The sequence below is a fragment of the Cotesia glomerata genome, linkage group LG5 (assembly GCF_020080835.1).
Source record: "Cotesia glomerata isolate CgM1 linkage group LG5, MPM_Cglom_v2.3, whole genome shotgun sequence".
NCBI classification, from domain to species: Eukaryota; Metazoa; Arthropoda; class Insecta; order Hymenoptera; family Braconidae; genus Cotesia; species Cotesia glomerata.
In genome coordinates, this window is record NC_058162.1 from 23573688 (window position 1) to 23597257 (window position 23570).

Below are 23570 nucleotides of genomic sequence, written 5' to 3' on the forward strand. Positions count from 1 at the left end.
CGCGGAACAGGCAGCTCTGAAATTTTACTAGGCTCTTGAAGTGAGAGAACTTCATCGAGCTTCACCGACACCGGAGATTCGTCGAGAAAATCATCGAGACTCCTTGACCGAGGCCTGGCAGCAGGCTCCGATCCGTCGGTCAGTCTCTTGATCACTTTTTCAGGCTGGTCCAGCAGTTCCAGCGAGCGCGATCTTGTTGAAGACAGTGAGGGATGTCTCGCTGGTCTTTTGGGCTCTGGACTCTTCCCTGGGTTTGTGTACACAAACTTACGCGAGGGTGTCGAAGGCATTCCTATTGGTCTTATTGGACTGGAAGTTTTTCGAAATCTAAAAAAAAATTATTTTAATACTATAAATTGTTGTTAAATTTGATGTTTTTATTTATTTGGAAGATTAGGTCACATGCTAGGGCTAAATTAAGGGAAGAAATATAACTGACCTATTTTCAGTTCCCTTTACTGCATGTAAAAAATTTATTTTTACTGAGTTATCAATATGTGTTAATTACAAAAATAAAAAATTCTTGAAATTTCTATAACAAGTTAATTATTATAAAAAAAATATTTTTTAAAATTCAAATTTATAATTTTTTATAATTTCTATGTAGAATTTTTTTGGTGAATTTTTTTTTGTTATAATTTAATTGTTATAAAAATTTGTATAATTTTTAGATTTCTCTTCAATTCAGTATCACAAAAAAAAATTAAATTAGCCGACATCTAATTTTTTTATTGAAAAAATTATTACAAAAAAATTCCACTTACAGAAGATTTGAAAAATTACACGTGGAATTTTTTTTTTTAATTATTACACTTGCAATTTAATTTTTTAAAAAAATAAAAGAAGAAATTTTTGAACGTCGGCTACTTTATATTACTAAAGTTAGCCGATATTTTTAATTTTTTTCATTTATTAAATTAGAGCTAAAAAATATTTTTCAATAATTGTACTTATAGTTTTTCAAGTTTCTTACAAATGAAAATATTTTTTTAATAATTTTTTCTATAAAATGGGCTGTTGGGTTGTTTTTATAAGAGAACTAGCAATCCGCCCCGGCTTTGCATGGGTATTTAACAAAAATTTCCAAATTATTCATAATATAATATAGGCGATGTCACCCGGGGATAGTGTAGCTTCCCAACAGTGAAAGAATTTTTCAAATCGATTCAATAGTTTCGGAGCTTATTCAATGCAAACAAACAAAGAAACAGTCAAATCTTCCCCCTTTATAATATTAGTACAGATAAAATAGAATAAATAAAAAAATAAAAAAAATTCTAAAAATTTTTAGATGTCGGCAACTTAATTTTATATTTTAGTATCCATATCATAAATAAAAGTAAAATTACCTATCAACTGTGGGCGGGTCATCTAGTCATTCTGAATTCTTAGCAGCATCTTTATTGATAGTTTCTTTGCCAGAATCTTTATTATTCTGACTCTCATTGCTCGGTATTCTGTGATAGGCCGGCGGGTGTCGCATACTTGAACTCGCTGGTGTGCCTGGTGATGAAATGTCTTTAGAACCTAGTCGGAGGCTAGCGTCTGTCCTTACTGGTGGCATATCACCTCGCATAAACCTGAAAAAATTAGTAAACGAAATTAGGTATGTGCTAAAAATTTTATTATACTGAAATCACCAGAAATTTTTTTTTTATATTTATTGTGAATAAGCTAGATTATGAAGAATCTAGTTTAAAAATTATGAATAAGAAAATTTTTACTTAATAATTTTTTATCAAAATTAAGTTAGTCGACATCAAAAAATTTAAAAATTTTTGTTATTGAAAAAATTATTACAAAAAATTTTATTTGTAAAATATTTGAAAATACACGTGCAATTTTAAAAAAATATTTTGTAGTTCTAATTAAATGATTTTTAAAAAATCGAAAAATTAAAAACGTCGGCTAACTTTATGATTAAAATTTTTCAAAAATAATTTTCTAGACCAAGTTTATTTTTCAAGAAAAAGTAAAAAATTTTCAATACGCCGGAGACAAAATTTTACTTAAACTCTTAATTATATAAATTATAAAAAAATTTAATTTTTTGAATTTCTTTATAATAATTTAGTTATACGTAATTAAGAAATGACCTTGTATCTTGTGAACTATTGACATTTTTAAATATATAAGTTCACCCCGATATTACACTCATTGAGACCTTTCATTTGAGTACCCACATCAATTTTTCATATATTTATATATTTCACAAATACCATATATATAAAATATATAAAAAATGCCATGTGAGTACTTAAATGAAAGGTTTCGATGAGTGTAACATCGAAATGAGCTTATATCTTTACAAGTGTCAATAGTTAAGAAATCACAGTGCAATTTAATATAATTAAGAAATGACCTTGTATCTTGTGAACTATTGACATTTTTTAAGATATAAGCTCATTCCGATGTTACACTTATCAGGGCCTTTCATTTGAGTACCCACATCAATTTTTCATATATTTTATATATTTATATATATGATGTATATGTATATATGAAAAATATATCAAAAATGTATGTGGGTACTCAAATGAAAGCTCTTGATGAGTGTAACATCGGGATGAGCTTATATCTTTAAAAACGTCAATATTCAAGAAAGTACATTGCAATTTAACAAAAGTCATTATTTAATAAATCAAAATTTTATTTATTTATATTTCACAAGTCACGGAAGTCACATAGTGACTGCAAGGTTGCTAGTAAAAATAAAAAAAATTCTAACCTTTCTAATTTGTCAACGCAAGCATCTTGATAGTCATGGATCCACCTGACACCATTAAAGTGGCAAACAGCACGCATATCTTCCGGCAGCTCTTCAACCTGCGGCCACTGAAAATTATCAATAATCGGAATAATATTACACTGCGACTGTAACGCAGCAACTATCTCCCGATGAACCCAATCCTTGCCCTCGTCATCATTAATGCACCTCCCAAGTGCGTCAGTCGTGAGAACCAGCAAAAAGTGTTTAGCCTGTTTGATACTCTGTAGCAGATTATTATCAAACTTTCCCGCTTCAAGCCTCTCGACGTCCAAAAATACCGAGAACCCGCGCAATTGCAAGTGTACTTTAAGAAGACTAGCCAGCTGAGAACCATTAGATCTTCGATAACTTACAAAAACATCAAGATTTTTATCCGTAGTTTCAATTTCATCTGTCGGCGATGCTTTTTTCGAGTTCAAATGTCTCTTAATAGACTCCATAATTTTAACCCTGTGAATACTATTAACAATTCCGCATTCCGTCAACAATTGGTCTTCGGAAATGCTTTCAAGGTATGCTTCATCAATACCCGCATTAAGAAAATTATAAGTATAAATTGCAAATTCTTTTCCTGCTAGAAGTAAAGTTCCGTTTAAATTTCCGGAATCTTTGCTGCTGTAGTCCGCAATTTTTTTAAGATTTTGAAGTTCGCGGGTGAATCTCCTCCTTTTGATCCCATTGGTCAGTCCAATATCTTCTTTTAAATTCTCTTCCGTCAATTGCAAAAGCAAATCTCCATCAACCCGACTGTCCACAAAATTCTGAACATACTCCGCAAAGCCAATTTGCTTTACCCACTCCTTAACATCATCAGTCGACCAGAGCGGCACCTGTTGGCTCAATTTATGAGGCACTTCTTCGCCCATTAAAATCAGCGCTTTAGCGGCGAACTTCGAAGCTACCGCGTTCGGACAACTAGCGACCTTTTTTAGCGGTTCTATAACCCCAATTTCATGAAAAATATCCGTTTTTCCCTGTTCCTTTTTAATCCCCGCTTCCATACAAAAGTGAAAAGCCGCAAGACTGCGAGCTTCTTCGCGCTTAGAGCTCAGAACAGGAACTAACTTCTCTAGCCATTGCTTGGCTTGTCCGTGCGCATGCGCAAGGTTAGATTTAGCGAATTCTGAAGGATTGTGGGAGGTTAGGAACGGTTCTATGAGATCCAGAACTCCTCCGTCTTTTACAGAAGCTTCGATTTCTTTATTAGCGACTAGAACAGCGACAGCTAAACACGCGTAGTACCTAACATTCTCGTCGTTTTGCAGCGCCAAGGGGAACGTCCAAGTGGGAACTTTGGAACTGATCATGCGCTCTTGGTTCTCGGCACCGCCGTAAAGCGCTAAATTCACTATCGCGCTTGCGCAGTGGCGCAGAACTTCTACGTCCGCCATTCTGCAAGCGAACACAAGCTGTTCTAAGCCGCCTAGAGCGATTACTTTGCTGCAAGTGTTCTGGCTGTGCTTAAAAAGGTGCTCTAGAATTCCAATCCCGACTCTTGCGTAATTTAAATCTTTGTTTTTCGGGTTCATGCACAAGCAAGCGACGCTTACTACCGCGTCTAGGCCGTGTTCGACGACATAAGCGCGATTTTCGGTGATCAAACATTGTTCTAAAAGAGTCGCGGAGGAAAATTTAAGCCTCTGGTCATCCCCACGGCAGTTTTTTATCATGAAATCCAACCCACCGCGTATCCTAAGCGTGTTACAGAGGGTGAGACCCAATTCGTGACCGTGGGTGGGAACTGACCAGGCTTTCTGGATAATACTGTGGATCTTGTCCAGCAAACTGGGGGCTTTAGAAGAAGTTTTTAGCAGATCTATGAATTTTTCTACTAATGCGGAGTACTTCTGACGCGCTTTTTCGACGTCTTGAGCAGTCGCGTTTGTGCAGAGTTGCGTTAAATCGTCCAGAGGGAGCGCTAGCAGGTCATCTTCAGTGTAAGGCCCGTTAAGAAGATGGTTTACTGCTGATGCGGCGGTTGTTAAGGCTGCGATAGACGAGCTTACTTCTTTTGAGGAAGCTATCGAGAAACTTGATTGGGAGGAGGACATATACTTGTTTGATATTCCGGATGATGTAACTGTTTGTCTTTGTTGCTGCGCTGCCATCGCGGTCTGAAAGTAAATAATTTGATTAGTTATTGAACGGTGGGCATTAGTTATTCTAATTAACCTTCAGCCTTGAGTCGAGACTAAACTTTCGCATGGTTGGGATTAATGTTGTAATAATTGTCAATTTAATTAATTTTATAAATTACTGCTTTTTCTTTTTATTAATTAATTGAAGAAATTTGAAATTTGCCAATACTGATAGAAGGATTTAGTGCTATTTAATTAGATTTAGTAATAATTACTAAATCTATATTATTAAGAAAATAAAAAAAAATTTTATATAATATATTATATATATCGACGTTCTAATTAGCAAATTGTCTAACTCCATTTTAGAGAATCTTTCATTTCTACGAAAAAAACAATTAGTTCAAAGTTTATTATCACTTTAAAAAACCATTTAATATCATTAATATCTAATGGAGATATAATATTTTTGTTTGAATCATTCAAATAATTTATAATTGGACTCTTGCTACATCAAAATGTTAAAAAATCACCCTCTAAAAAATAAGGAGTTAGACAAATTGCTAATTAGACCGTCGATATGTACAAATAAAAAATATATCAAAATGCATGTGGGTACTTAAATGAAAGCTCTTGATTAGTGTAACATCAGGATGAGCTTATATTTTTAAAAGCTTCAATAGTTAAGAAAATATAGTGCAATTTAATATAAATATAATTAAGAAACGAGCTTGTATCTCGTGAACTATTGACATTTTTAAAGATATAAGCTCATCCCGAGATTAAATTCATCGAAACCTTTCATTTGAGTACCCACATCAATTTTTCATATATTTTATATATTTATTATTAAATAAAAGCTCTTGATGAGTGTAACATCAGAATGAGCTTATATCTTTAAATACGTGAATATTTAAGAGAGTACAGTGCAATTTTACAAAAGTCATTAAGGTTAAGTACCCAGTAGTTGAACAGGTTTTAAAGTAAAACGTATTTGACCCTACTTTTAATATATAAAGATGTAATTATTAGTTCAAATTAGTGATTTTCATGAAAATATAAATAATTTTGAATTGATTGAAGCGCAAAATAACAAAGATAATTAAATATTTATATTTTGACAACGTTTTTAAGATAGACTATGAAAAGAGTAGTTATTGAACAATCAATTCTGACAAGCCGCAGTAGTTGAACACTCCGGGAGCAGTAGTTGAACTAATGAAATATATGGCAATAGGCACAGCAAAAATTTTCAACGTTTTATTGAAATATCAAAAGAATTATAACATATTATTGATTAATATTAAAATTAATACTATGAATATTTAATATGTTCATTTAAAAATGAGAAATATTTGTATTTAATTTTTTAATTACATTTTTTATGAATGACAAAGCAAACTTTCAATTATAAATCAAAAAAATTCAATTCAAAACGTTCAATAATTTTTAACTACACTAATTTTTAGCTATAAAACTCATTTAATTTGCAGTAAATAATACAAATCACAATGCTGATTACTAGTCTATAAACCTATTAGAAGTTAAAGAGTGCTGTTAAAATTATCCTGCCCCAGCTTGTTCAAGTTCTGGGTACCGCTTTGAAAATTTGGAGGTATAGTTAGACGCTAAAATTTAATATAAAAATTATAGTTTATATCTTTGCAAAAAGTATGCATTATTTAAAAAAGACTATTTCATTGGTTGGTACAATTTTTTTTACTTAAAATGATGATGAACCATTTTTTTACTGATTGTTCGACTTACGATTTACCTTTTTCATGAAAAAAATAACATCTATCGTCTATTCTCTACAAGTCAACTTTTAAGTTAACAAAAATCTAATTGTTTTGATTTATAATTGAAAAAACTTACAGAAATCAATTACTGTATCATTGAATAATTATAAAATGCGCATATTATTCATAATAAATACGGATTTAGTATTCCAACAATTCGAAAAGTCTGTTCAATTACTGGGTACTTTACCTTAATTATCAATTAAATAAATCACTGCTTTTTATTATTAATTAATTGAATAAAATTATAATTTGCCAACACTAAATCCAACTATGATGGCAAAAGTCTTGAAACTCCGCCAACGGAAAATACTAAATCTTTTCCTAGAAGCTGATGTCATCGCCAATAAGAAGCTTTTAATCAATAAAAAAAGTATCTAACGCAATTGACCAGCGCTTAACTTAACTTAACAACGTTTGCCGTTCAGACAATCTTATTAGCACTGATTAATCTCAGCAATATCTCGTCAAGATACCCAAGAATGCGATAGCGCTTTATATAACGAAGATAACAAGAGCGTTAAACGATTGCTCACCTTCTCAGAACTGAAAGAATCGCTCTGCAGTTTCATGCTGGAAGCTGCTAGATTGTTACTTTCTTGATGCGAGAGGTTCCCAGCCTTCAAGCTTCTCTGTTCCTGGAACCAAGTTAAAAATTAATTAGAAAAATTGAAGGAACAAAGCGAAAAAAATGAATTTTTATGCAGTTTTTGGTAAATTTGATTAAAATTTAACCTACAAGTGAGCTTTGTTTACTTTGTTTGCTTTGTTTGGAACCGTTCCGACGTTTGTTAACCGGCCATGGTGCGCTCATCTTCGATGACACGCGGGTACTGATTTAATTCGTTAATAAAAACCGTCGGCTATGTGATGGTACATTCGATAAAATAAATGAAGATGGCTTAAACATTATTAAACAGAGTTGATGCGAGAGAAATAACTCGAGCCAACCTCGTCTTTTTAGTGTTTGTAACTTTGTATTAGTGAGGATTATTCGAAAGAGTGGGACTCCCCACCGACGAGCTGTGACGAGAAAACGTTTAATTTTATCACGACAAATCCATACGTCAGTCATCGGCTGTATCTTATTCACGAGGTTAAGTCTAACTACATCAAATATCACTTGTGCTTATGATAAATGATAATAATTTATTAGATTTAATTATCACTATTAAATTTGTAATGTAATCTAATTGAGTTTTATTTTAGGTTCAATACCGTTTTTAAAGAAGATTCTACTCGTGGTGATCCGGGTAATGGAGTTACTTCGATGTACTTTGACAAACGCGAAAGTCGTTGGCCCATCCTTTCATGCTAGACTTTTTAACACTGACTATAAGCTTGGGACTATACGAGGAACTACCCCCGCAAGATATCGATTAGGGGTTGTCAAGGATACCTAGACCACGTCAACATTCCGCAGTTACCGCGAAAAATTAAGAACACGCGAGAATTTTGCGTTGTTTAAATTATTTTTATTTCTTTTAGATCTTATCATGTTTTTTTGGGAAATTGAAAACTCTTCGAAGAATAAATTTTAAACAATACTTCAACGGAATTATTGAAGATTATAGAATAATCTTGTGAACGATAAATAAATGAAATTTTAATTTATTTAATAATGACTTTTGTTAAATTGCGCTTTAATTTCTTAACTATTGACGATTTTAAAGATATAAGCTCATCCCGATGTTACATTTATCAAGAGCTTTCATTTGGATACCCACATGCATTTTTATATATTTTTCATATATACATATATATATAAAATATATAAATATATGAAAAATTGATGTAGGTACTCAAATGAAAGGTCTCGATGAGTGTAATGTCAGAGTGAGTTTATATCTCTAAAAATGTCAATAGTTCACAAGATACAAGGTCATTTCTTAATTATTGATATTTTCTAAGATCTAAACTCATTACGATGTTACACTCATCAAGAGCTTTCATTTGAGTACCCACTTGCTTTTTTAATATATTTTTCATATATACATATTTATAATATTTATAAATATATGAAATATATGAAAAATTGATGTGGGTACTCAAATGAAAGGTCTCGATGAGTGTAATGTCAGAGTGAGCTTATATCTTTAAAAATGTCAATAGTTCACAAGATACAAGGTCATTTCTTAATTATTGATATTTTCTAAGATCTAAACTCATTACGATGTTACACTCATCAAGAGCTTTCATTTGAGTACCCACTTGCTTTTTTAATATATTTTTCATATATACATATTTATAATATTTATAAATATATGAAAAATTGATGTGGGTACTCAAATGAAAGGTCTCGATGAGTGTAATGTCAGAGTGAGCTTATATCTTTAAAAATGTCAATAGTTCACAAGATACAAGGTCATTTCTTAATTATTGATATTTTCTAAGATCTAAACTCATTACGATGTTACACTCATCAAGAGCTTTCATTTGAGTACCCACTTGCTTTTTTAATATATTTTTCATATATACATATTTATAATATTTATAAATATATGAAATATATGAAAAATTGATGTGGGTACTCAAATGAAAGGTCTTGATAAGTGTAACATCGGAATGAGTTTATATCTCTAAAAATATCAATAGTTCACAAGACACAAGTTCGTTTCTTAATTATATTAAATTGCACTGTACTTTCTTAAATACAAACGCTTTCAATGATATAAGCTCATCCCGATATTACACTCACTAAGAGCTTTCATTTGAGTACCCACATGCATTTTTGATATATTTTTCATATATTCATATATATAAATATATAAAATATATGAAAAATTGACGTGGGTACTCAAATGAAAGGTCTCGATGAGTGTAACATCAGGGTGAGCTGATATCTATAAAAATGTCAATAGTTCACGAGATACAAGGTCATTTATTAATTATGTATTTAGAGATAGAGAATTTTCGAATGCAGCCTAAATACTTATCATCATAAATTGACTATTGGTGAGAATGATACTAAATTTAACCATAAAAACTCATTTTATCATATAAATACACAGGCCACAAAATTTTACTTATTCTCTCAATAATACAGACAATTTGATTTTTAATTATTTTCTATAGTTTATAATACTTTACATTATTTTAATTAAGGTAAAAGCCCCAATATATGATCATGTACTAGTATATGATCATATATTGGGGCTTTTACCTTACTCTTATAAACTTTTGAAATGTTAAATCATTTTTTTTTTTTTTTTTATTAACAGATGTAATTTTGGAAAGTTCTGTTAATTTAAAATTTTTATTGGAAATTTTTTTAAAATCTTTGTTAAAGATAAAATTAAAAATAAAATTTTCAATTTATTTCAATATTTGTCTAATTTTCTACAATTGAAATTAATCAATTTTTTTTTAATTAAAAAAATTTGATATAGATATAAATTTAGTATTGAGGTAATTTTTTCAAATATTTTTTTCTAAAGATTAAATTTGAATTCTTATAAAATTTAAATATTTGAAAAAATTAAAAATTTTTTTTTTTAATTAACGTTAATTAATTACCCGAGCCGTAGCGACGCTTTTTTCAGCAGAAACTCCATCAACTTCAACACGAGCTCTAGCTGCAGTAGCAGCGCTTTCTTCTTTGTAAGAAACATCTCCAGCTTGCAAAGCTCGCATTTCTTCACAATTGGCGGTGGCTTTCTCCGCACTGAATCTGTCCGTGACCAGCTAAAAAGTAACAATTGGCACGGATTTTAATTAACTACAGATTTATCCCAAAGCAACCTCGACCCGAGACAGATATACAGTTTGTTAGCTAATCAATCGTCACCTGAGCTTTTACCTTGGTAGTGGAAGTGCTGGTCATTTTTTTCTCTTCGAATTTCATGCTCTCTTGACCGGCCAGCCCCATGCTCGAGATGTTCAGTGGTGTGTTTATGTGGTGGAGGTCACTGAACGAGTTCAGGGGGTCAAGTTGGGAGGACGAGTCAATACTCATGTTCCTGGGTCGTAGACTCGTCGGAGATGGAGTGTCCGAGTCGGGGAAGGTGACCACTGGTTGGTCATCGTCGGTGATGCTTGCGCTTCCATCCCTGATTTAGGAAAAATTAAATTTATTAGTAAAATTGTTAAATTAAAAAAAAAATATTAAGAATGTCTACTATGAATTAGGAAAATTTATAGAAAATTTTACTATAAATTCTATTAGAAAAATTAATTAGGAAAATTTGTTAAAAAATTTATCAGGAAAATTTGTAAGGGAAATGAATAAAGAAAAGAAGAATATAGAAAATTCTATAAAAAGAATTAATTAGGAATATCTATTAGGGAAAAGTATTTGGAAAATTTATTAGGAAAACTTATAAGTAAAATTCTATCAGGTAAATCTACTAGAAAATTCTATTGGAAAAATCAAATAAGAAAATTTTGTTAGGAAAATGTATTAGGAAAATTCATAGAAAATTTTACTATAAATTCTATTAGGAAAATTAATTAGAAGAATGTATTAGGAAAAAAAATAAAGAAAATGTATTAGAAAAATTTATCAGGAATATCTATTAGGGAAATATTTAATACTTTAAGAAAATCCGTTAAGAAAATTTATTAGGAAAATGTATTAGGGAAATTCATAGAAAATATTACTATAAATTCTATTAGGAAAATGTATTAGGGAAATTTGTCAAGAAATTTATCAGGAAAATCTGTGAGAAAAATGAATAAAGAAAAGGTATTAGAAAATTCTATTAGAAAAATTTATTAGGAAAACTTATAAGTAAAATTCTATGAGGTAAATCTATGAGAAAATTCCATTGGGAAAATAAAAAAAGGAAATTTTGTTAGGAAAATTCCTAGAATATTTTACTATAAATTTTATCATGAAAATTAATTAGGAAAATGTACTAGAAAAATTTGTTAAGAAATTAATCCGGGAAATCTGCAAGGAAAATAAATAAAGAAAAGGTATTAGAAAATTCTATAAGAAAAATTTATTAGGAATATCTATTATGAAAAGTATTCGAAAAATTAGTTAGGGAAATTTATGAGAAGAACTTATAAGTACAATTCTATCAGGTAAATCTATTAGAGAATTCCATTGAGAAAATCAGACAAAGAAAATTTATGAGGAAAGTGTATTAGTGAAATTCTATTAAGGAAATTTATTAGGTAAATCTATTGGAAGAATTTAACCGGGAAAATTTGTTAGGTAAACGGATTAGGGAAATTCTATTAGGAAAATGAATTTGGGATACATCATAAGGAAAATTTAGTAGGAAAAAGTATTAGTAAGCCCGACTATAAAAATTAATTAAGAAAATTTATTAGGTGAATCCATTAGAAAATTCTATTAGGGAAATGTGTTAGGAAAATATATTAGCGAAATTGTAGGAAGATAAATTATTGGGAAAATGTGCTTATTATCAGGAAAATGTACTAGTAATTATTAGGAAAAATTCTGTGAGAAAAATACACTAGGAAATTTTTATTAGAAAATTTTCAAGTTAAATCTATTAAGAAATTTCCTACAGAAAAGTATAAGATCAATTTTTCTGTATCTCGCATATTTTAATCAGAAAATCGATTTTTATAACTTCCACCCGATAAATTGCACACAAAAATAATTAGTTTTAAAAATAAATAAGAAGAAATGAAATTACCTATCAAGATTGTGCGCCCGATGCGATCTCGAGTAAATAGTCTTCATTTCATCGATTCCAGAACGCAAATCAGTGATATTAGTTTTAACCGCATTGAGTTCTTTCTTTGAAGACGATGTTATTGTTGACAGCAAACTCCTTGTTTTGGTGCTGCTCGAAGCGCTCGAGGTGCTGCTGGTGCTACTACTGGTGCTACTACCTTGGCTGTGGTGCCTCTGAAACGGTAAAAAAAGAATCATATCACCGCGTGTTTAAATAAAATCCTATTTCGATTCCAATTTAAGAGTCCGTGACTCATACTCATGTCACTCGACGCTAAACCGCGGATCGGAGTTCCGTTAAGTTTTATAAGCTGCCGCTGACGGTGTTTCAGAATGCCAAGGATACGATTTACCACTTGTCCCTTACCTTAGCTTCTATCTACATATCTTAGAGTCTACACCTGTCTCGCTCTCTGTCGACTCATCTATCTGTCGCATTTAAAATATTTAAAAAATAAAAGAAAAAACATTTAAATTGGCAGCGAGTTTTGATCCCATGCCAATTTTGTATTCAAGGTAGAGGGCATTATGCAAGTGACTGAAACATTTCCCTCCATCGGCCTTTTACTTTCTTTATTTTTTTATAGTCTTTAATGATTTACAGTTAACTACTCATAAAAACTATCCCGGAAGTCATTACAAATCTCTTGATAATTAGAATTGTGAAATATGCGGATTAGTTAAGAAGAAATATATATTTAGTTGATTTGTGACAAAGTTTGGTTTATTTTTGGGGATTATGTCAATTTTTTACAAAGTTAATTTGTATGTCAGTGATTCAGAAAGTGGCAAACGTTTGACCTTTTCATTATTTATTGATAAAAGAATTTAGTGAAAATTTTTAGTGAAGAAATTTACTTTTGAACAATAAATTCGAATTTTTTATTGACTGAAAAATTTTTAGATAAGAAATTTAGAAAGAAAATCTATCAGGGGAATTCATTAGAAAAATCTAACAAAGAGTTTTTTGGAGGAAATTAATTAGAAAAATCTACTAGGTAAATTTATTTTTTAATGAAAATCAATTAGGAAAATTTAATAAGGGAAATTAATGAAGAAAATCTATTGGGAAAATTCACTAGGAAAATATAGTAAGGGAATTTTTAAAGAAAATCACTTGGAAAAATTTACTAGGTAAATTTATTAGGGTAATTAATTAGAAAAGTTGATGAAGAAAATTAATTAGGAAGATGTACTAGGGAAGGTTGTAATAAAAATCAGTTAGGAAAATTTAATATGAGAAATTTATTAGGAAAATTAGTGAAGAAAATCAATTAAGAAAATCTACTAGGTAAATTTATTAGGGTAATTGATCAAATAAGTTTCTGAAGAAAATTAATTAAGAAGATATATTGAGGAAGTTTATAATAAAAATCAATTTGGAAAATTTAATAAGGGAAATTAATAAAGAAAATCTATTAGGAAAATTCACTAGGAAAATCGACTAAGGGAATTTTTAAAGAAAATCAATTAGAAAAATCTACTACGTAAATTTATTAGGATAATCAATCAGGAAAATTTATGAAGAAAATTAATTAGGAAGACATACTATGGAGATTTATAGTGAAAATTAATTAGGAAAATTCACTAGGAAAATCTATTGAAGGGAATTTTTGAAGAAAATTAATTAGAACAATCTACTAGGTAAATTTATTAGGATAATTAATCTGGAGAATTTATGAAGAAAATTAATTGGGAAGATATACTCGGCAAGTTTATAATAAAAATCAATTAGGAAAATTTAATAAAGGAAATTAATGAAGAAAATCTATTAGGAAAATCTAGTAGGGGAATTTTTCGAGAAAATCAAATAGAAAATTCTACTAGATCAATTTATTAGGGTATTTAATCAGGAAAATTTACGAAGAAAATTAATTAGGAAGATACACTAGGAAATTTTATAGTAAAAATCATTGAAGAAAATTTAATAAGGGAAATTAATGAAGAAAATCTATTAAGGAAATTTATAAGGGAAATCAACCAGGAAGATTTACTATGGAAACTTATAGATAAAATTAATTAGGAAAATCTAATAAGACAAATTTATTAGGGGAATCATTCAGGAACATATATTAAGGAAACTTATTTGAAAATTCTAATAAGGAAAATTAATCAAGAAAATCTAAAGACAAAAATTTATTAGGAAAATCAATCAAGAAAATCTATTAGTGAAAGTTTCAAAAAAATAAATTAGGATGTTTATTAGTGTAACTCTTTAGGAAGTCAATTAGGGAAATTTGTTTAGAAAATTAATCAGGAAAATTTAGTAGGATCATTTTTAATGAAAATTAATTAGCAAAATATAATCGGAAAATTTATTAGGAAAATTAATCAAGAAAATTTAAGTATGAAATATATTTAGTAAATTTTTTAATTAAAGTTGATTTAATTTAAAATTAATTTTTTTTTTTTTTAAAAAGTTTAAATTTGTTAAATAATTTTCTTGGTTTAAAATTATTATGCTTAAATTATCAAATTAGTTTTTCCTTTATGTATTTTCCTTGTCTATATATTTAAATCGATAATAAGTTACTGTAGGAAAAGGTAAAGCAAAATTTTTTTTGAAAAATTATTCTTAACAAAATAAATAAGTTTTTGATAAAATTATTATAATTTCAAATTTTAGATAAAACACCACTAAAGGAGATCTTCACATTGCCGGTGAAATATTTACCTAAAAAAAAAAAAGCTAGAATTGAAAAATTAGGTAAATCCAAACTACCTTCAGTAGGAACCTCTGATGAATGGTATAATCTACAATTAGAAAAAGAAAATTTAAAAAAAAAAGCAAGAAGAAAAAAAACAGAATAAGAAAAAATTACAAGAAGAAAAAAAATTATTAATGGAAAAAGTAAGAGAAATCCAGAAAAGAATAAAAGAATGAAAAATAAAGTTAAATTCAAATTTTTTGTGAGTTAATCGTTTAACTGATAAAAAATTGATAATTTGCTGTTAAACAAATGTTTTAATTACATATTTTGTAAAAAAAAATGATCTCATAGTAATAAAAACTAAATATAAAAATTGTTTTATTTATTTTTCAGCTGTCTCAAAAATAGGGACCTCTCAGATGAGACACTAAGGCCATATGTCTTGAAGCTGTCTCATAAAAGGGGTCATAAAGGTTGTTCCAAAAAATTGCATATTTTTATTTACTTTTGAGTAAATAAAGAGTATTAACATGAAATATTTATTAATTAATCATAAAATAATCGTATAATGCTCATAAAATTGTATTTTTCTCTGAAATACATTTTTAAATGGTAAAAATGTTCGACCTACTATGAAATGTGTCCCATAATGGGTACTTTTACCTTAAATTGTAATAAAAAAACTTTTTACAAAAAATTTACATTTTATTTTATGTTTATCCAATTTTTCAATAAACTCAGTAAATTTCGATAAATGTATATTTTCGTTGTTGTTGTGTTGTTATTTTGAGTAGAGAAGGGAAATTTGGATTCCAAGAAATTTACACAGTTGCGTACATTGACAAAAAAAATATTTACTAAAGAGCGTGCGAGAGAAAGATAGGGAGATAACGATAATAAATCGTGTAATATAATAGAAGTGTTTTTAAGTGCTGTTGTATTTTATTTTTTAATATTTTTATTGTTACTTTTAAAATGGATAAATTATTACCTGCGATAATGTTGATGCTTGTGGGTGTGTTCTCACTGTGCCGAAATTATTTTTAGACGGAAAGTCTTTGTTAATATCCAGCTGGATTCCAGCTCGAGAACGGATATCTCCATTTTCGAGCTCACTTGGAAAGTCCGACATCTGTAACAATATTAATAATTCATAAATTTGTTAATTAAGTAAATAAATTTAAATGTTATAATTATGTCAATTTTATTCATTTGAAACAAATAAAAATAATTTGTTTTACGTTTTATTCGCAAACAAATATTTTATTTTTAATTAAAATTAAATTAGTTTAAGAAAATTAATGTTTACTTTTTAATTAAAATGTTTTACGTAATTTTTTTTTCAAATTTTATAATCATAGAGTAAAAAATTTATTTTTTAAAAATAAAATTTGCACTATAAAATTTTTAATAAAAATTTTAGCTTAAAAAAAAGGAAATTCAACGAAGAAATAGAAAAAAATAAAAATTTTGAGTTTCTTTAAAAATAAGAAGATATACAGGACGAATAAAAAATTATAAATTTAATTTAGGAAAAAAAACCTTGTTTCTTTTCTATTAAGCATAAATATCAAAAAATTCTTCAACTACAATTTAAATAAAATCTAAACACTTTAGGCTTAGGCAAGATTAATTTTTTATTAAATGTAACACTTAATGCGCATTTAGAGGTTTTTAAAATTATTTGTATCTAGTATGTTAAACAAAAATTGATGCTTTACTTTTCATTAACAATTTTATTATAATAAATTATTTTAAAAAATAATTTATTTTTGTTTATTAAAATTCTTTACTAAGTAAGTCCTCAAATGTCATATTTCTTCTTATTTACTTATAAAACATTTGTATAAATTAATTACAATAAAAATAACAGCTACTTATATCAGATATATGACAATTGTAGTCATAAATAAATTTGTCATAAAAAAAATTTTTAATGATAATAATATTAAAATTCTTTAAAAAGTTATCATTTTTATTATTTTATTTTTATTAATTTGACAATTTCTAAAAAAAATTAATAATAACAATAAAAAAAAAAAAAATTTTTTTTAAAGTCTTATTATTATTATTATTTTTATTTTTATTGTTTATCAGCATATAATTACAACTAGAAAGAAATTAGTTATAATAACAATAATGATAATAATAATAATAATAATAATAATAATACATTTTTTAGAAAAATTAATAATAATAATAATTTTTTATGAAAAATTTATGTTTTCTTATTATTATAAATATTATAATTATTATTATTTTTATTATTTATCAGCATATAATTACAACTAGGAAGAAATCAGTTATAATAACAATAATAATATTAATAATACAAAATTTTTTAGAAAAATTTATAATAATAATTTTTTATGAAAAATTTATGATTTATTATTATTATTATTATTATTATTATTATTATAACTAAATTTAAAAAACAAACGCACCTTGAAGAAAAACTAAAAAATTAAACTTGACAAATAAAAAGACATAATAATAATTAAAAGCCCGCACGTGACATTAAATTTCCTTTAACGCGGGCATTAATATTTAATTCGATCTTTCTCGAACAACATATACATCACACATAAACATAAGTACACATACAACTGAACATATCAGACAGCACAGAACTCGGCACTAAAATAGACAGTCGGTATCTAAAAAAAAAACTTAAAATCAAATACATAATAATCATAAAAATTTTTATTTAAAATGACTTGAGCGAGATACCGAGAAGAAATAACACGTGAGAAAACTAAATAAAAACACACGTCACACGATTCTGCCCACGTGGAAACGTCTGAGAAAAACATCGATCTACGATAGCCAATAACGTTTCACATATTGATAAATCTTAATAAATAAAATAGTCTTGGAACGTTTGAACGCAGTTAAATAAAATTTTGTCTTTTTTAAAGCTTATAAATTAACGTCCGTAGTAACACAACACGCCCTCGTCCTTTGTCCCTTTTACTTTTTTCGAGCAGCACAATTCTTGGAGTAAAGACCTTGACACAATTTGGTGATGCGTGCTCTTCTTCGGATCTTTGTCTATACTCTCGTCAGAAACTTTTACTTTATTTTATTAAAACACATTCTATTTATTTTACTTTTATTTTTAAAAGTACTCTTCACGTTGCAATTTTTATTTTTAAGGCACTCGCTGTTGCAATTTAAGAAGAAAGAGAAGAAGAAGAAAGAGAAGAAGCTATGACAGTTATGGCGTAGCTGACCGCAGTTTATTGTTTTCTTCGCAAACTCCCGAATACAACCATAATTTTTATTATTTTTTAGTGCACGTAAATTTAATTTTAAAACGACGATACGTGGATAATTGCGTGTACAAGTCTCACCAGTTACTGTTCTATCTCTTTATAGTGGGAGAATGATTATTCGAAACGACCTTAGCGCCTCCAACACGTGGTGGTCATCCGTCAAACTTTAGATTAGGTAACACTAATAACAATATTATAATTATTCTCTTTATTTGTAATTTATAAACTCTCATTATTCATGATATACCAATTGAATATCAATAAGGAATCTACTGTCCGTTTTATAGAGTTGTTTTCAAAGGAAGTAATTGAAGAATACGTTTAAAATTTAATTTTTTTTGAAGCTTATTGTAAGTTATGGTACTACGATTTTTTTTCTTCTATTTTTAATCATCTAAAAGATATTATCTCAATTTAGGTAATAAAATTAAATTCTCCAGAGGTTTGGTGATTGACCTCGGAGTAAAAATGGTCTTTAGTTTTCGTTGAGGTTTATTTGTTTTAATTAAAACTAGAAGTTAAGTAATAAACATGAAGAAATTATATAAACAGTAAGATGACTTTTGTTCTAAATTTGAAGATTTGTTTTTGTATTGATTGTTTTTTTATGTTTAAAAATAATTTACTTTTATTATTATTATTATTTAATAATTATTGTGGATTTTAATTATTAAAATTTTTATTATTATTTATTTTTACATTATTTATTATTAAAATTTTGGGCTTCTAATTATTATTGTGTATTTTTTTTTGTCAAGTAAAATTTTTCATTTTTTCTTCAAAATGCGCTTTTTTTTTTTTAATTTAATAATAATAATAAATCATAAATTTTTCATAAAAAATTATTATTATTATTATTATTATTATTATTATTATTATTATTATTATTATTATTATAACTGATTTCTTCCTAGTTGTAATTATATGCTGATAAATAATAATAATAATAATAATAATAATAATAATAATAATAATAATAATAATAATAATAATAATAATAATGAGAGTTTAAAAAAATTTATTATCATTATTTTTTTTTTATTGTTATTATTAATTTTTTTTAGAAACTGTCAAATTAATAATATTAAAATAATAAAAATGATAACTTTTCAAAGAATTTTATTATTATTATTATTAAGAATTATTTTTTATGACATGTAAATTTATTTATGACTACAATTGTCATATATCTGATATAAGTAGCTGTTATTTTTATTGTAATTAATTTATACAAATGTTGTATGAGTAAATAACAAGAAATATGACATTTGAGGACTCACTTAGTAAAGAATTTTAATAAACAAAAATAAATTTTTTTTTTAAATAATTTATTATAATAAAATTGTTAATGAAAAGTAAAGCTTCAATTTTTGTTTTAACAAACTAGACAAAATTAATTTGAAAAATATCAAAACGTGCATTAAGTGTTACATTTTGTAAAAAATTAATCTTGCCTAAGCCTAAAGTGTTTATATTTTATTTAAATTGTAGTTAAAAATTTTTTAATATTTATACTTAATAGAAAAGAAACAAGGTTTTTTTTTAAAATTTGATTTATAATTTTTTATACATCCTATATATCTTCTTATTTTTTAAATAACTCAAAATTTTAAGTCTTTTCTATTTTTTCTTCGAATTTCCTTTTTTTTAAGCTAAATTTTTATTAAAAATTATAAAGTGCAAATTTTATTATAAAAAATAAATTTTTCATTCTATGATTATAAAATTTGAATAAATGATTTTCGGAAAAAATTTTAATTAAAAAATAAACAATAATTTTCCAAAATAACCAAAATAACTAATTTAATATTTAAAAAAAAATTACATAAATATTTTTTCTTTAATTTTTACAAGTAGCTTTTTTTAGATAAATTCTCTCTATAATAATTTATTTATTTTAAAATCCTAAAAATTGCCTTATAAAAATTAATTTCAGTGAAATTTAAATAATTAATTTTATTTAATTAAACGTAGTAATGTTAATAATTTATTATTTTTACTTTTTACAAGAAGATTTGACAAGACTTTAAAACATATTAATCTTTATAAAAATTAGCTTCAATGTTTCAAATTCAAATTTTTAGAAAAATATAATTAATATTTACAAAGTTACAATCTTCAGATAAATTATTAGAAGTTTTTCTTAATAATTTATTATTTGAAACTAGTTAAAGCTAAATAAAAATTTATTCAGTGACTTTTATTTAAATTGTTTGTCTGGAGATATTAGCAGCTATGAAGATTATTAAATCTAATTTCTAACAATATTTTTTAAATAATTTCTTCTTAATAATTTATAATAGATCCAAAAATAACAGTGATTTTTCTAAAATTTTATTATTATTATTGTTGTTAAAATTAAAAAGATATGTAAGCTTATTTAATCAAATCTAGAGGTCTTAAATCCAAAGAAGCTAATTCTATTTTTAGATTAAATGACGGTGTCCCCACTTTTGATAAGTCTAATGACCCTGAAATATGATAACCGCGTTACACCTTAAATAATCGATTAAAAGTCTACTCATTTCAAAAAATATTTAACAATTTTTTTATTTTATTAATCGTTAATGAAAAATATTCATTAATTACTAACAATGATAAAAATTCAAGATCACGCTGTACTAATTATTTAACAAAGACTTAAAGAGATTTTCTAAAATTGTGTAATCTCAATTATTTACGAGTAAAAAAACCCGAGGTTAAAGGTATAAAAAATTTTATTAATTGTTTACTTTTTTAAGATTGAAAAAAATTAATCTCTTAAAAGTCTAGAGTTGGCAATTATTTCAAAATTACAAAACAAATTAATTGTTCAGAAAAAAATCTATAAAAAGAGTTTTTAGAAACAAAGATTGATGATTGAGATTTGAATGTATCAATGAAGAAAAAAAATAGATGTAACTTGATAAAAAATCCTGAGGAATGTTGTAAAACTCAAAAAATGTAATTTGTAAATTTTAGCGTGTAAAATAAACGTCAGGGCCTTTGAGAGTGAAGACAAAACAGGAATGCCGTCCGGTTGGTATGCGAAAGAGAATGGGAAGCTGAGGTACGCAGCCTCCTGTACTTTTGTTGACTCTCACCAGAAAAAAGTCCACTTAAAAACACATTGATGTTAATTAAATTCCTTAAATAATAATGACTAGCAACTTTGCAGTCATTATGTGACTGTTGTGACTTATGAACCATAAATATATAAAATTTTGCTTTATTAAATAATGAATTTTGTTAAATTGCACTATATTTTTTTAACTATTGACGTTTTTAAAGATATAAGCTCATCATGATGTTACACTCATCAAGAGCTTTCATTTGAGTACCCACATGCATTTTTGATATATTTTTCATATATACATATATATAATATATATAAATATATGAAATATATGAAAAATTGATGTGGGTATTCAAATGAAAGGTCTCGATAAGTGTAACATCGGGATGAGGTTATATCATTAAAAATGTCAATAGTTCTCAAAAATACAATGGCATTTTTTAATTATTGACATTCTTTAAGATATAAACTCATTTCGATATTACACTCATCAAGACCTTTAATTTAAGTACCAACATGGCATTTTTTATATATTTTATATATATGGTATTTGTGAAATATATAAACATATCAAATATATGAAAAATTGATGTGGGTACTCAAATGAAAGGTTTCGATGAGTGTAACATCGGGATGAGCTTATATTTTTGAAAATGTCAATATTTCATTAATAATTATAATAATTATTTTATTTAAATTTCATTAATATCATTATTATTAAAAAAATTATTCAGAAATAATAATAATAATAGTAACTAGGAACCTTGTAGACACTATGTGAACTATAAATAAATAAAATTTTACTTTATTAAATAACGACTTTTATTAAATTGCACTGTACTAGCTTAGATATTGACATTTTTAAAGTTATTAGCTCATCCCGATGTAACACTTATCAAAAGCTTTCATTTGAGTACCCACATGCATTTTTGATATATTTTACATGTATACATATATATAATATATATAAATATATGAAAAATTGATGTGGATACTCAAATGAAAGGTCTCGATAGGTGTAACATCAGAATGAGCTTATATCTTTAAAAATGTCAATAGTTCACAAGATACAAGGTCATTTTTTAATTATATTAAATTGCACTGTACATTTTTAACTATTGACATTTATAAAGATATAAGCTCATCCCGATGTTACACTCATCAAGAGCTTTCATTTGAGTACCCACATGCATTTTGATATATTTTTCATATATACATATATATAAATATGTGAAAAATTGATGTGGGTACTCAAATGAAAGGTTTCGATGAGTGTAATGTCGGGATGAGCTTATATCTTTAAAAATGTTAATAGTTCACAAGATACAAGGTCATTTCTTAATTATGTATCTAAAGAGATTATTTTTGAATGCAGCCTAAATACTTATCACTATAAATTGACTATCGGTAAGAATGCACTGACCACAAAATTTTTCTCATTCTCTTAATAATATAGATAATATTCGTCTGTACTATTCTTCCCATGGAACCTAACAATTCTGTCAATAAATAAAAATATACAATCTTGTTTACAATAATTGACTCATCCGACAATTATTTCATTTAGTATTTAAAGTCATACACCGTTTCTTTATTTTCCTCACACGTTATCGTAATAATAAAATAATCTTTGCTCAAACAAAGACCGTGACGCAAATAACAGCTGAAATCTATTCATCCGGACGGGAATTCCAATACCTTTCACACTCGATTCGTCACCAAATTATTTAATTCAGTAAAAATATTTTTTTTTTACAATAATTAAATAACAACTTTACGTCTCTAACATAAATAAAAAACATTGCTTCGATTTATTTCATTTATTGAATCGAAAAACACGCTTTGATTCATGTTTCGAAGTTTTTCAATTTGAATTTCCCGCCGACCCTTAGAAGTTCGCCGTTCAACAGCTGATCAGCGAAACAATGGCGGATATCAAATTTCATCGGTTTTAACACTAAAATGCTTCTTATTATTAAACTAATCCGATTTTTGCAGCGATTTTTCGTAAAATTGTAGATTTTATAGCCCCCGAGCTAAAGAAGAAATAATTAGATCAATTAATCAATTTTTTTGGCAGATATCATTGAATTAATTTTTAAAATTTGTAAAATTGAGGAAAAATAGCTTCAATTTTAAATTTTTACTAGCAATTAGTATTTTTTTTTTAATTTAAAAAATAATTTAGCATAAAAAATGATGAATTTTTGATTTCTTCATTATAATTTTATTCCTAAAATTTATAATTCACATTTTTAAATAAATTTTATTGAAAAAAACAAATCAAAA

At 26.9% G+C, this 23570-nt stretch overlaps 1 protein-coding gene across 6 annotated transcripts in view; it reads right to left on the reverse strand.

Annotated features, from left to right (window-relative positions):
* Positions 1–246: 246 nt before the first annotated feature.
* Positions 247–23570, reverse strand: part of LOC123265619 (NAD(+) hydrolase sarm1) — a 66712-nt gene continuing 43388 nt past the window's right edge. For 3 of the 6 annotated variants that reach the window (XM_044729416.1, XM_044729418.1, XM_044729421.1), the window contains 8 exons: positions 15943–16083; positions 12260–12474; positions 10435–10696; positions 10164–10331; positions 7184–7285; positions 2729–4884; positions 1350–1580; positions 247–327 (listed from right to left, as the gene is read on the reverse strand). In XM_044729416.1, the coding sequence (XP_044585351.1) occupies positions 1376–1580; positions 2729–4884; positions 7184–7285; positions 10164–10331; positions 10435–10696; positions 12260–12474; positions 15943–16083 (3249 nt within the window). In that variant the 3' untranslated portion in view covers positions 247–327; positions 1350–1375. Of the gene's footprint in view, positions 328–439; positions 459–1349; positions 1581–2728; positions 4885–7183; positions 7286–10163; positions 10332–10434; positions 10697–12259; positions 12475–15942; positions 16084–17395; positions 18307–23570 lie in introns of those variants that run through there. The other 3 variants (XM_044729417.1, XM_044729422.1, XM_044729420.1) reach the window with 3 other exon arrangements.